This window comes from Syngnathus typhle, linkage group LG15, assembly GCF_033458585.1.
Source record: "Syngnathus typhle isolate RoL2023-S1 ecotype Sweden linkage group LG15, RoL_Styp_1.0, whole genome shotgun sequence".
NCBI lineage: Eukaryota > Metazoa > Chordata > Actinopteri > Syngnathiformes > Syngnathidae > Syngnathus > Syngnathus typhle.
This window is the reverse complement of record NC_083752.1, coordinates 5,921,508-5,936,518: the sequence shown is the minus strand read 5'-3', so window position 1 is coordinate 5,936,518 and position 15,011 is coordinate 5,921,508. Positions and strand designations below refer to the sequence as shown.

Sequence of the window (15,011 nt, the reverse complement as noted above, 5' to 3'; positions counted from 1 at the left end):
GGTGGGAGGTGGGGAGCGGGGGGACACCTGTGCGCAATTGCCAAACAGATTTTGGAAGTGCGCACCTGCAGAAATATCAGATCCAAGTCTTTAGCGCAGCATCATTGCAAAATATTCATTGAACTCCTCATCTTTCAATATTGAAAATGACTTTTTTTTTTTTGCATATCAGTGGCCCTGCTCCATAAATTGGGAAGAAACTGTCATATCTCATAACGATTGAGGGTGCCCAAAGAAGCCGTGCTTCTGCCCGCATCTTATTAGCGGAGTCTAGAGACGGGAAGGCGGGGAAACCAGCCAGGCAGGGAGTGAGTGAGGAGGGGAGTGGGGGAGTGTGTGTGTGTGTGTGTGCGTGTGGGGGGGCTCCACAGTAGGTGAAGCCGCTCGCTTCGTGCCACCATAACTGAAGCAGGTGTCCACCATGGCGCACGCAGGCTGCGGCTCTTTGGCGACTATTCTCTTTTTATTCATCTTTCAGGCGGCTGTTCTCCAAGGTAGGTTCCTTTCCTCCACCGGGCTGCCTTTTGTGGACTATATGCACTTTCCCTCCATCTCCATGCGTGTGGATTTTGAAGCATATTAAACAGCAGCTTTTTTTCCTCTCTCTCCTTTTTTGCGTGGCTTGTGATCAAGCTGGTGGATATATACCGCAACTGCCGGCTCTTCGTGAAGTTGGACTTATTGCTTAAATGGGGATTTCTTTTTCTTTGCCCGTTCGCATCACTTTGGACATTCGCTCGCCACACCACTGGGAACTCTGGTGTGTCGCATTCTGTCGTAGAAATAAAAAATAAATAAATGCATACGTATTATAAAGTGCACACGTATTGGGAGTTGCGGTCCACTTGACTCTGTTGTAAATCACGGCAATAAAACAAGCGGTGGTGCGTTAAAGCGCTTGCAATGCGGAGCGTCAATTGAAATGCGGCTCAAAGTTGCGTCTAACGTGATGCGTACTTCATCTGTGTCCATCTCCCTGGTCCGCTGCAAACCGCGTTCTCAAAGTTAAAATTAGAAAAACAAGTGCCGTGCTTTGGTGTTTTGCGCATACGCCGAATTGGCAACGCTGTGTTGAAATACAGAATCGGCTCTTTAAGTAAAATGAAATGTGCTTGTGTACCCTACGGAGAAGGAGTTAATGCGGATGTGCGTGGATTGTTAACGGGGTTCAGGACGCTGATCTTCTCTGGGGGGCATCAGCGTTCCGTTTTCATTGCCAGTTGGATTATGAACTGGGATGATGTGGGTGAACTTTGTCTACAGTATTTTGTTGGCAGAAGTGCGTGTGGCTGTTATTTATTATTTTTTCTCCTTCAGCCTTGCACTGCTTGGTTTCAGGCTTTAACATCTCGCGCATTGCCATGGAGATGTGATGAAATAACAGCAGGCGACGCATCCTCTCACCCCACCACCACCAGCACCACCCATCACGCCGCCGAAGCATTCACATCAGTTACACAATCATGATGCAAGTGGTAAACAGGCTATGTTGGGACTGTTCCCGCAAGGCAGTTTTATGGTTTAGGCCAAGGGTGGGCAACTTGCGGCACATGGGCCGGTGTAAGTGCTCCATAAAAAGAAAAAAAAGGTTTCTACAAACTTGACGGCGGTCTTTATATCAAAAAATGATTTTCTGCTGAGTCGGAGGATGGCAGACGTTTGTTGTGGATTATACGGGGGGCTTAATCCCGGGATGCCGCTTTCACCCATGAACGCGCTACGGTCCGGCCATGGCTGTTTACTCCGAGTGATCACAAAAGCAAACAAAACCGTGTTGTTTTTGGACGGCAGCTGCAACTTCTGACTCTGGCTTCATTGCAATGGCGGAGACAAAGCACGGGCGGCATTTGCACAAAGCATATTAATTATTTACCCCGGCCAGTTCTGACTTGCTTTGTGTTAACCATTGCAGGATGGTTTTGTTTCTTTTATTTTTTTTTCCACTGCAATTACACATCGAAGAGTCGTTAGTTAAACACGCCCCCCCTGAGGCAATATAAACTCAGTTCAAAGATAACATTGGTCGGATGTGATTTCCATCACCATCTTTTCTTCGCTCGGCCAAGGAGGTGAACGTCTCGTGTAAGGGTGGGGCATCAAGTGCCAAGAAAGAACCCATTAAAATTTGGTGCAGATCCAGAATTTTCATCCTTCTGGCTTGTGCTAACATTGTAGGAGAGAAGGCCACGCTGGACTGAATACTTTGGTGAATAATACATGTATTTCCAGAGAATTTGGTCCTCATCCAATTTTTTTCAAACTCTACAGCCATGAATTGTACATTTTTATTGAGCTTGTGTATTTTTGCAAAACTGGTATTTTAAACATGACATCTCAGTGTTCTTATAGGATGATGTCATCACTTCTCGCTTTACTGAATACTATATTTTATATTTGATGCTTGTCATGGATGATAGCTGTTGTTAGCTCAGGATAGCTAGATTGTTCTGTATTAAATTAGCTAATATTGATACCTTGTTACTTGTGCCATCATTTTGGCATTTCAGTTGCATCGTGCTGTTAACGTGCTCCCACAAAATTAATAAATCTAGTTTGTTTGGGATGCCTAATGGGGTCATTTCAGGGTGAAAAATAAAAAAATATATATTAAAAAAACGTCAACCCTCAACTCAAGATGAAAGGACTGATTAATTAAATAGTTGGCTGTTTAGAATTTAAAGAGCTGTGCAAAATGCCCAGTGGGAGTAATATCTGATGTAGTTATATGGATGACTGAGTCTTGAGTTGAAGGGATGACTTCAGCATCTAAAAACACTCCTTGGATAAGTCTTGAGGGATTTGTTTTCATTTTGGAGTCTTGTTGGAAGTGACAAGTGGAAGTTCAAAGTTTTCGTGTTGAAGTGATTCCTTGATTCAAACGAAACGAGAGTGGGAAAATGATGCTGCAGCTGGCAGAGGTGCTGTCGAGTCAGTTTCAATTGGTTTGCTGGCTAAAGTGGAACATCATGTGTGACTTTGAGAGTAAAATGTTTTGAAAGGTGGAGCCTCAACTGGTGAGTGCCGTGGGTGCCGCCGAATGAGCGTAGTTCTTTCGTCGACAATGGTTGTCTTTGGTATACAGTAATCCCTCGTTTATCGCGGATAATTGGTTCCAAAACCCACCCGCAATAAGTGAAATCCGCGAAGTACGGTCACCAATAAGAAATACTGGGCAGGCTAACGAGTTAGTGGAAAGATGCTAATTCACGATCGGGCTAACACGGGAAAACGGACTTCTAAAGGAATGTTAACAAACATTTGGAGCAATACTACATTGTCCTAAGGGTTAGACACGTCTTCTCAATTTCGAAGTTTTATTTTGACTTATAAATGTTTTTTTTAATTTCGAAAAAAAATCTGCGATGTAGTGAAGCCACGATAAACGAAACGTGAAGTAGCGAGGGATCACTGTATTCCATTTTGTTGGAGCTAGTAGACGTGATGTTTTGGTACCCTTTGCATTCTCTCTTTCTTTTCAAGTGTGAAATGATCCCGAATTTTGTACGTGATCTGATTTTATAGATCCTTTCCTCCTCGCTCGCTGCTGTTGCACCAACTCACCGGCGGGAACGAACAAAGGCGTGATTGCAAAGTGGCTTCCAGGCATATATTCTGACTCAACCTTTCCATGCAATCTACAGTAATTGAGTTATTGGATTAATTATTACAGCCCTAGTTGAGTCCTATGAAAAGACAATTATTCATTGGTAGAATAATAACAGCGATTCCATGAGGTCTGTGATATAAGTAATAGGAGTCGGTGAAAAAAATCTATAAAATTGATTGCTGATAAATCATCTCTGGAAGCAAATTGACTTGTCATAGAATACCTCGAAAAAACGAGGACATATTTGGCATATAAATGTTGACATGTAAATTGTCTTGTGTGGCGGTCACCAAGTAGCACTTAGCTTTCAGCTCAAGTCCAGCTAATGTCACCAGGTGCGGGGATGGACTTGTTCGCTTTCTGAAGCCTCTTCAAGTGTAATGAAGAACAATGCTTTCATTCCTCAGGGGACATGAAACCCCAAGTGTGCCCGAGTCAGCCCCGCCCCGCCCCTCCCTGCCCGGCAGCACCTCCCTCCTTCATCCCCGTCGACGGCGAGCGTTGTTGGCAAGCCAACAGATGACTGGCTCGGGTCGCATCTGGCCTCTGTGCACTTAGTGTAATCAAAGCGAGAAAAAAGCCTTTACGGCCTACTTGTCAGTGAGCCGTCTGCTGATGGGATGTCAAGTACGTACCTTCCGCTTCCGAATCTCTAGAGGAGGCCTGTTGCGGGGCTGGGGGTTGGGGAAAGGACGCGAATGCCAATCTGCCGTTCGGAAAACGGCCTACTTGCCGTGGGCGTTTAATTACAGTGAACAATTTGACGTTGTAGGCATTGGAGACTGTAGGAAAGGAATCAAAACTAATTGGGAGAGGCTTGTGACATGAATACATAAATTCAGTTAAAATTGCTCTGACAACCCTAAATCAGGAAATGCAACACATAGAACTGAAACTGGATTCTTAAAAGAAAAAAAAAATCAAGCTCGTCGGTAGGGCACTAATACCCAGCGTCCACCACGTAAACAAAGCAGGCAGTATTTTAGCCGCAGTTATCGGGGAGCAAACGAATGTAACGTCCGCTATTGTCGGCACGGTAGGCTGGAGTGATCTTACTTCTTCCCAGTTTCATTTGAAACTACACTCCAGCTCGTAATACGTTGCAGGGAATTTACTGCTGATGAGACCCTTCAGGCTCTCGACTGTCTTCAATATAAATGGAGTCGACTATGCTCACTTTTTTTTTTTCTTCACAGCTATTGTGACTGTTCTTGAGGGTCTTTGCCATTTCCCACTTGGTTGTTGCCGATGCCAAGTGGAACAGAAATGGTCGATTGTAAGACTGTGGTGGAATGACACGTTTAGTATTGAGAGTAATAGTCACTTATGGAATTCAATGCTGCAAAGTCAACACGGGGGCAGCCTGAAATCTGCTCGACATCTAAATAATAATAAAAATAATTCAAATTTTCATTGAGGAAGTTCAATCGGTTAGAAATTGTAGCAGTAGATCTAAATAGGACCCCCCTTTTTTGTAGAGCCTTACTGCCTGGCTGTAGTCTGTCACTGGTGGAATGTTCACATCCATAGAAGTCAGCTCTGGGTTGAAAAAGTAGTCTCCATACTTTGCAAGTTCTGGCAAACAAAGTGCACGGATCCAACGCAGTTCACAAGGAGCGCCCGAGGTGTGGGCATCCAGCCTCTGGAGGGGGCTTGTAGTCATCCGCTGCCCTCAAGCGCCCTGCGCTGGATTCTGAAAAGAGAATTTTTTTCTCCTTTTTTCGCCTCTCCTTTCTTTACTTTGTCATCAAAATTGGGCCTGAGCATCTCCCGTCTTTATTGCACAACATTGTTGGGTTTTCCTGCCTTGTTTATACGGCACGACTCTTTTGTAGACCTTGGGCACTCGACATTCAATAAGCGTCCCGGGAAATGCAATCCCGCGGGAGGTAAAGATAAAGTAAGCACTTTCCCCCGGCAAAGCTAGCAAAAAAAAAAACAGGAAAGTGGCTACACTCCACGCCACTGCAAAAACTTTAATGGACAAACAACCGAGGGGCCTTTTTGGCGGGTCAGTGACCTTTTTTTTTCCTCATAGTGATTCTGGTTCAAGCAGCCATCAGGAGCGAGGTGTGTGGGCACAGCTTGTGCTGTCAGTTTTTCCCGCGTCGTTCCTTTCTTCTAATTATCGACTAATAGTAGCCTTTACGGCGATCACTGCGGACTGCGTGGGAGGTAAAAGACTGCAGAACAAAACTTTCGCAATCAACTTTAATTATCTTCAGTTTCAGTGACAAGAATGAAGACAGGTGAACCTGCCACCCTCGCCCCCTCCCAAATCGGACTTCAGCAGCGTGCCAAAGCGTAAATATTTTGCTAACAGCAAATTGTTGGGGCTTATGAGAAAGAAATGCCAGCAACATCTGTCCTGGACTGGAAATTCAAATTAAGAAGAAATGTTTGAACTTTACCAGAAAGAACTACGCCGTTTGTTGGGCTCCGCTTGGATTAATACTTTCTTTTCTGAAAATGAAAAATGGTTGAAAGAGCAGTTAATCCGCGTAGAAGATTTCTTTTTTTTCCTCGAATAAGAAGCTGCAAATCTGCCGCTGTATTGATTTGACCTCGCGTGACAAGGTCTTTCTAATTTCCGCTCCGACGCTAATGGCGGAACAAAAATCTCATCTCGTTCGTTTGCGTTATGCATTGTTCCAGTTCTGAAAATCGAATAACTGAGTCTCTTTTTTTTTTTTTTTTTAATTTAATTTTATTTTTAAGTCGCGTTTGAAACATGTGACCGTGCGTTCCCCCTTTAGCGCCACCTACGCGTTGGCCTCTCTCGTCCCGGTCGCCTCACAGCCTCCATTTCATCTCTGACCTGTGGGAACAAAGCTCGCGTGGGATGGCTGCTTGACGCCACACTTTTATTACCTCCCACACCCGAATGCTTTGCCAATAATTGCAGCTTAGGATGCTCGCATTGTGCCGCTCAAAAGCATCACAACACCATCCTACTCGACATGCTAGTTTTTTTTTCTCACACATGCGCAATACTTTGTCTATCCAGTTTTTATTGTTGACACTATTTTTATTATTAGATTATTCAACATTGGCAGAGTTGAGTTGTTTGGACTGAGCGACAGTGCCTCTGCTGGTAGCAGCTAAGTACTGCATTCTATTTAGTCTATTACGTCACAATGAACATTTCTTGACAATTAATACGATAAAATTGATCAGGTGAGTTTTTTTTTTCTTTTTCTCAATACCTTTCGGGCATGGATGTTGTGCAGCACTATATCACAAAAGTTGGACAACAGCAAAAGTGTCCACTCAACAGTCAGGCGAAACAAATAAATAAATAAAAAAATCCATTCATTGTCATTCCCTGTCTGGCCCAGATGCTGCCACTTCAATCTGCTCTCTATTTTGTCACACTAATGCGCCGAAAGATGACAAGGGTGGGTCATCTCGGAGCCGAACAAAAAAATCAAATAAAAAAATAGCACGGACTGAGCGTGACAGCCGGTGTCAGCCTGCCTTCTATTCCGTCGTACACACTGTGTGCTGGGGAGGAATAGAAAAATGGAAAAGACTATGGGTCATCGCTGAGGGAAAAAATGGCAAAGTTATAGTTTGATTGCAAGCTTCGGTACGGCTACGTTTGAAAGATTTATCTTGGAAGGCTGGCTAGTGGATGTCATGTAATGCTGCGCCATATTGCGTATGCTTCACGGGGGGGGACGTGTAGCATTTATTATTTAAATGACTATAAACCATCTGGCCTTTCATGTCCAAGTATATAGAACAGTACATGCTTTTGTTCCTCTTGACTATTAAAACAATTCAGTCAAATCAATGAATACCCTTAAAACATTATTTTATATGATTTAACATGATATGGAGAAATAATAGCTAAAGAATATTTTTGTTCTTCCATAGGCAGAGTGAAACTTGGGTATGTTGTACACGTCAGCTCTTCTGTCCTCGTCGATTTTTATTCCAGAAAATGACAGACCCTTGGTAAATCATTCATAACCCCCCCCCACACACACACAAGCCTGCACAATGCTCTGAAGTTTTAGGTTATTAAAGTTCCGGCGCGTATGCCAGGACTATCCAGGAATCTATCCGAATCGCAGGGGATTACGCCGCAGCCGGGCTGCTGTTTGAGAAAAATTTGTCAAATCTCCGTCGAGAGAAAATCCTTGGTCATTTGTCGCGCTTGAAGGGGCGTGTCTGTTAGTTGTTTTTTGCCACCTGCTTTCATTTCAACTCTCGAGCATAAGCACGGTATCTTCAAATTTTAACGGTTGGACAAATCCCAGTCCGCTATTAAAAAAACCAAAAGATTTTTTTTAAGCTTCCTTCAAGTCAGAGTGGCTGGTTTCTTCTCCTTACTCTTCAAGTGGATGACCAGACATCTACATTTTAGGATACGGGTGCTTACCTGGCGGCAATAACCTTTTCAGTATTCATAGCTGTATTAAGCGGCTTGTACAGTTTGCTATGCAAAAGGTATGTCATGCTTGAGGCAAAAGTGCAGACTTTAGATTGCCGAGAATGTCAATAGTTGGGCAGGCTTTTCCCGCAGCCGCTCCAAAAACCATCACAGCTAAATGTGCCGAATATTCAAATGCCGAATGTTCGTTTTGATGGCTTATGCTCATGTTTATACCCCGATTTATGGAGTAGAAGTGTTTTTTCTTTGGTTAAGTTTTTTCGTACAGCAAAAAGACGGTTGCTTGCTCAGCAAATCGTCAAACCGTAAGGTTGAATTAAAGTACGTTTTGACCTACAAATGATCGCAAAAAAAGCCGACCCTTTTCCCGAATAAAACGCCGAACCTCGTGCTTTCTTGGCCGCACTTAGTCTTCATCAAATACGAATCATTGGCGGCTCCGTTCACACTACGGTAAAACATAGCCTACTCGAGCGCTGGTGCGTAGCTAATTTCAGCCCTACTCTCAAATTGAATGGAGTGCAATGTTATCCGTGCAGCAATTATCATGAATACTGGCTGGCTTAGGAAATGTGATTTACGGTTATTGGAAGGCCCGTCCACTCTGTGATCCTCTAAGTTCCTTAGACTGTGAGTTTAGGTGATTTGTGTTCATGGTTGACCACTTGATTACTGAAAACTACTTTCACTAAGGAAGAGCAGCAATATTTTCATCACTATACACAAGCATTTTCAACAACAACAAAATCCTGAGGAGAATTATCGAGCGGACGACCCAATTAACCTCCTCGATATCTGATCTTACGGAGGCTAGGGTTGATACCTAGCATGAATCATACCGCCGGGGTACAGCGACTCCGACAGGCCCAGCAACACTCCATTTCAAGAGATTAGACGCTGGTCGGCCAGAGTAACCAAATCGATACTTCCTCTTAAGGAAAGGATTGACCACGCATTGATCCACACCGAGGGATTCACCTGACCACTAAAAATAGTTGGATCGTCACGACTAAAACCCCACCTCAGTGCACAATTCTTCTGGCATCAATCAAAGACTTCTGGTAAGATTTTAATGGCGGTGATCTCGGATGACGTACGAGACACCCGCCACTGGTTTCATTGATCTCGGTTGATTGGGAACTGAGAATCTCCCGGTTACTACCGTGACTCATCGCCACATGGGGGAAACAAAAATCCTAATTGGGTCGACATGTACTGCAAATCCATTCTAAGATTCTGGCATCTGGAGATAGGTAGGCGGCGCGAGAAGTTTTTCAACACTCAAAAGTGTGTAGGAAGTGCTAGAACACACTTCAGTCTCCAAGGAAGCACAAAAAGTAAGATAAACATTGGCCAAGAGATGGTGGGGCTCTTGTTTGTTAGACAAACACAACGCCGACTGTTTTTTACAGTCTGCCGGCAAACTCTTCGAGAGAAGGTGAAAGTTGGTCTTGAGCGGAGAATTAAAACTCTGGGGGAAACCTCCCAATTACTTTAAAAAAATCAAATAAACAACAACAGATATACTCATAAAAGATACATTCCAGGAGAAATACCTGAGAGTCAAATGTCAACATTTTAAGAACTCATCCCCTACATTCGATGTGAACACCTCAGAGGGGGGAAAAAGTCCAAAGCTTTGTTATATATGGATGTATGTTATAGTTGTGGCTGTCATAGTTAATCAGCTCTGAGGTTGAGCTCCATTTAATTGCTAGTGGTTCGCTCTTGTTATCGTCCATAGGAAGCACGAATGAAAATGGCCATCAAACAAATTAAGCTCCCGGTGTGTGGAAATGGAGCCTGTAGGGTAGCTTGCCCCGGTAATTAGCCTCGCTAGTGACAACCGCCGGCTTGTTACAAAACAAACGCAAAGACTGGACGCTGACGATATGGATTAGTTTGTTTTGTACTTATTCTTCGTGCAGCTCACGTTATTAACAGCCAGACCTCGACAAACAAGTAGGGTTTTCTTTTTCGTGCGTCGGGCTTCGGCCTTTTTAGTAGAGCCGTGAATCTGTTGAGAGACTGCGTCAATTTGGGGGAAATGCTACAGTAGGAAGGAAGCTCATCACGTAGCGACAGTTCTTCGATGACATGCGTATTAAATCCATTTCCACTGTGCGACTTACAAGCTTTTTTGTTTTTGAGCCCAACGGCAACGACTTCAACCTGCGCCTATTGCCGAGCGTGAAATCGGCATGTAATCCCGCATTGTAAAAAAAAAAAAAAAAAAAAATCTTTTTCCGCTATGTAATGCATTTAAATCTGCGATATCTGCAGGCACTGCAGGTCTGTTTCGGAAAGGTCGGTCTGTTGTTGTTGTGACTTTATTTTCGATTCATCTGGCATGCTGAATCTACATCACCTTTTGTTTCCCCTCCTCTCTTAATCCGTCTTCCAGCAGAGGAAACAAAACGTCAAATCTAAACACAAACCTCAAACTCATTAACTAATCAAACTCTGGACGAGATGTAATTAATTCTTTGGAATCTGTCAATTAATTAGCATAATGAGAAGTACCGTAATTGTGACTTGTGCTACTAAAACCCGAATTGTAATTAGAGATCTAGTCTGCATTACGGCAGAAAAAGCTGTTTTTGATGTTAGTTCAGAACAACCACTGTTGTGGGATAGGAGGGAAAAATATGGCAGAGCACTAGGCTATCAGGATAAAAGCCTTTCCGCCCTCATTTTCTTTTTCCTCCAGCCTGAAGGGAAGTGCTGCTTGGACTGATCTTCTAATCTGTAAAGAACCAAGACCCGACGTCCACGGGGCGCCGCTTTCTTAAGTCTTCCAAGGGACCTTGTCTTTTCCGTCCTTTGCCTAATTCTTCCACATTTGCAAGAAAATCCACAACTTTGACAGAAAGACGAGGGCTCGCATTATTGCGGCGCTATTAGCCTTCCGCGGCGTGCTCGGCAGGGGAGGATTGAAAGGGGGGTGAACAAAACGCAAAAACAAGGCAGGGCAAAGCGTGAAATAAGGGAGGAAATGTCACCGGGGGTCGCGGGAGGACGCCGATCGATGGTGGCTAATCACCCACTTTACTTTGCTACTGTATATAGGCGTTGGAGCCCTTTTGCTTGTTTTACGAGATAAAAGTGCAGCGAGTCTCGGGAGAGTCGAGACGGGCTTCTCCCCGCTGGGCTTATGTCGAAACCAATCTTGCTTGGTCATGGTGAGTGTACTACCGCTTTACTGTATTAAAAAGCAGCTATTTGTGTTATCTGCTTTTGAAAAAACACTATCACCAATCAATTCCACCAGGTTTAATCTTTTGAACCAATTGATTAATAACGCCACTTGATGTCATCACGGACCCACAAAAATGTTAGCTTACGATTATTCTCATTCTTCCAACTTGCGTCACCATGATCTCAACCATAGTCAATTGGCATTCTAAAACCGCAGAAATAATTTTGTCGACTGGGCGGGACTGGAGTTTTTGCGTCTCGTACTGTATTGGTTTTTGAATTTTAGCTTCAATTTGCGTGAATGCAAATATTAGACTTAGACTTAGACAGACTTTATTGTCATTTTGTAAGCACTCGGTGCACACAAAACGAAATTCCGTCACATACGGCTCTCAACAAAGGAAAGGAACGTCGAGAGCAGTAGCAGCCGCAGCCGACTGGGGCGCCGCCATCTTAATCTTAATAATACAAAAGACACACGGATGGCATGAACGCAACTCAATAACTCTCATAAGGCTGCCACATAATGGCGCCACAAAGAAAGTCAGAAAGATAAAAGCCATCAAAGCAAATCAAAGCTAAAAGACAAAGGAAAAAAAGTAACAGCGGCCAACCAGCACCCCCAATACAAGACACACAAAATAGCCTCCACGGGGTCCATCGACAGGTGTAAGGGCAGTCCAGTTCAACGGCGCCCAATGGACCGTGGTCGTGAATCGGTGAAAACATCACAAAGCAGGCAAACGTGTGAGCAGCGTCCTGGGTACACAGCCGGGGCACATGCAGATGGTCACCACGGGGCTAGCATGGCGAAAGCCATTGGTCCCGACGAGCACGAGGAAGCGGACTCCCCACAGGAGTTGCGGCTGCAAGGCGAGGGACCCGGTCATCACTAGCCGGATAAGCAGGAAGCCGTCGTAGAGTTACGCCGGCCCAACCGATGATCCCGGTCCCAGGAATATATATATATAATATATATATTGATGACACACTGAGACAACAGCTGTTTTGGTTTCACAATCAAGCTTTGCACAAAACGCTCTTGTTTTCATCCCGTCACAGTCGTAATGTTGGCCTCTCATTCGCCGGCGGAATATTCATGAAATGGACATGGCGGCCTATTGAAAGAAAGCTGCGGTGACAGTCGCTAAAAGCTCTCCGGAATGCGCGGCGGGGCTTTTGATGGCATGTTAAGCGAGTGCTGAAAACAGCTGTGCTTACGTAACGCTTCCTCTGCATTTAACTTGCTCGCAGGCAGCAAAGCGCCCGAATGCCATATTTCATCTTCTGCAAGCAGTGGGCCCAAATGTGTCAATTAAAATGGACGGTAATATCTCCTCTAATATTTTTGTGGCTTGGTTTAAGGCTGTTGTGTAATGATTGGAATACATACTCGAGGGTGGGAAGGCAATCCACGATATTTTCTATTTGGGAACCTTTGAGCTTCTAACTCCTGCTTCATTCTTCTGCCTCTAGGGCATTTTTTGACAATTGACCTCTGAGGCTCTCTAAAACTGCACCATCCCTCGGGCTCAACCAATCGGCGTGAGCGTCTTGATCAGGGACGGTTGTAAAAATTGATCAGTCGATTGATTGTTTGTATCAATTGGTATATAGTCAGTGGCGTCTTAAAATGATGGCGGCCAAACGGAAGTGCTGTTGATTCAAGCTGCGCTTTGCTGGCCAAGGAAGAAATTGGCGCCGTTCCTGTTCCGCTTTTTATTAATGAGTCTCAAAGCCGTGTTGTGCTTTTTATTCACGCTCAACAAGTCTGCTGGCTAAAGAAGAAGCTACAAGTACGTCGTCACTTAGCTTGAGTCTCAAGGTGGCATTGTATAATGGGTAAAAGTTTAAATATATATTTCTTTTTAGAGAAGGAGAAAGTTAGTAGAAAGTAGGTAGGGTCCCAATGGATTCATGGCCAGCTGTCATTATTCTGCCAGCTATAAAAATTAGTTGAACTGAATTTTTTGTGAATGTATGAGAGTGGGTGTTTTGTGTGCGTCTTGGGTATGTTTTTTTTTTCTTTTCAAATCTCCGGCGATGGAGATTGAAAACTTTGTATTTCACCGATTTGTTATGTGAGTGCAATGAATGGACTCGCTCCTGGCCTTGTTCTGGCGCCGCCGCTGAAAAGCTCAGGGCCAGAGAAGCAACTTCTCCAAATGGCCTTGCTTGTTTAAAGAAGCGCAATTGTGCGCCACCGTGTTGCACGCCCGACCAAGCGAACCTTGATCAGGCGCCCGTCAACATTCGCGGGAGAGCGAACGGAGTGCATTCAACAACGACTGTAAAGCAAGGACAGATCATGTCGCGCAGGTTAAAGTGGAAAACCCACCTGTCCATCTCCAGACAAATTGTAGCCGGTTGCCCTCGGCAACGCAGTGACATCATTGTGACTGTCCTTGTCTCCAATGCAAAGAGTATTATTCTGCTTTTGGTGCCAGATAGGCGAGGGAATGTAATTAGTTTTCAGGAGTAATGAATTACAAAGGTAGCCTCCATTTTGAAAAATAACATAGTTACAATGCACAAACGGTGAAAAAGATTTCAAACTCGGCAGTGCAAAAACTGACTGAGATGCTTGAAAATTCATTGCAAAGGAAGAAATGTTGAATGCCAGACTGAAAATAGTCATTCAAAACGGAGTATACAGAAAAAGGGGTAATTGATGATACTCCCATTGATTCAAATCAAAATGGCGCCAGTTGCAGCGCTAGCTAGCGGCAACAAACCCGCGACACTGCAATTGGACTATTTGCTTCTCTTTTTTTTTTCCCAAGTCTGTTAATTAGACGAGAATGAATTTCCACGCTCAACTTTGATGATGACCGTCATATCAAAACAAACTTCCAACGTTGATGTTTGTCGCAATCTCAACTAACCAAGTAACACATGGGTGAAAACAAGAGTCACCACAACGCAGAAACAAAACAAAGAAAGCAAAACAAGGCAGCGGAAGAATCATGAGAGAAACGTGACCATGACTGAAATGACGAGAGCTACTTTAAAGCGAATAAAGCAATCGGCAAAACAGCACCGTGACTGTCGGGGTCGTTATTAAAGCGGAGCGCAGCAGCATGCGCCGGGATTAATGTCTTTGATGGCAGGTTCCAAAACAAGAACAGATTAATTTGTCCACTCGTATTCTTACGCAACACATTCCGCGCAAGTGGAATGAGGCTAGGGGGCAAGAAAAAGCCTCCCCCCTTTGGCACGCAAACACATTTAACCTCTTGGCCTGCATTTAATATTATTACAGAAAAGCGCTTAGAATCATTGTGAAATATCTCAAAAGATATCAGGAAAAAAAATCTTGCATTCTTTTGTATTTGTAAGTGAAGTTTAAAAGTAAGATTTATTGATTTGCTTGAGAGGCCATCCCAGGTGAGCTACGCCCAAAAAAGGCATCCTTAACGACAGATATAGAAATAATTGGCAGGAAGAATCTTTATCTGAATAATCCGAACTCCCAAAAATGTCAAGTCTCAAGAATTGGTCGGAGATAATTTGCGTCTGTGTCATTCACGTTTTGGTTTCATCTTTCCCACCACGATTCTCAAGCATAAATGTCATGTTTGGCTCTCATTTGCTCCATGAACGCACACTAATGTCTAACGACGCTTCTCTAATTATGCTTTATTGTTTCTAAACGACGCTCTCAAGACAGGCAAAAAAAATAAACAAACAAATACAATCTTCTCCTTACCACCGGGCCATAAAAATACCAATTACAAACAATTTACTTCTCTTTGCACCAACGAGGGTGATTCATGACACACTTTGCCACACATTACATAATCACGT

The 15,011-nt window shown here is 43.9% G+C and overlaps 1 protein-coding gene across 3 annotated transcripts in view; it reads left to right on the top strand.

The window, feature by feature from the left end:
• The first annotated feature begins 358 nt into the window (after positions 1–358).
• Positions 359–15,011, top strand: part of cadm1a (cell adhesion molecule 1a) — a 146,885-nt gene continuing 132,232 nt past the window's right edge. For all 3 annotated transcript variants that reach the window (XM_061300192.1, XM_061300191.1, XM_061300190.1), the window contains exon 1: positions 359–494. In XM_061300192.1, coding sequence (XP_061156176.1) covers positions 422–494 — 73 coding nt within the window. In that variant the 5' untranslated portion in view covers positions 359–421. The remainder of the gene's footprint in view (positions 495–15,011) is intronic.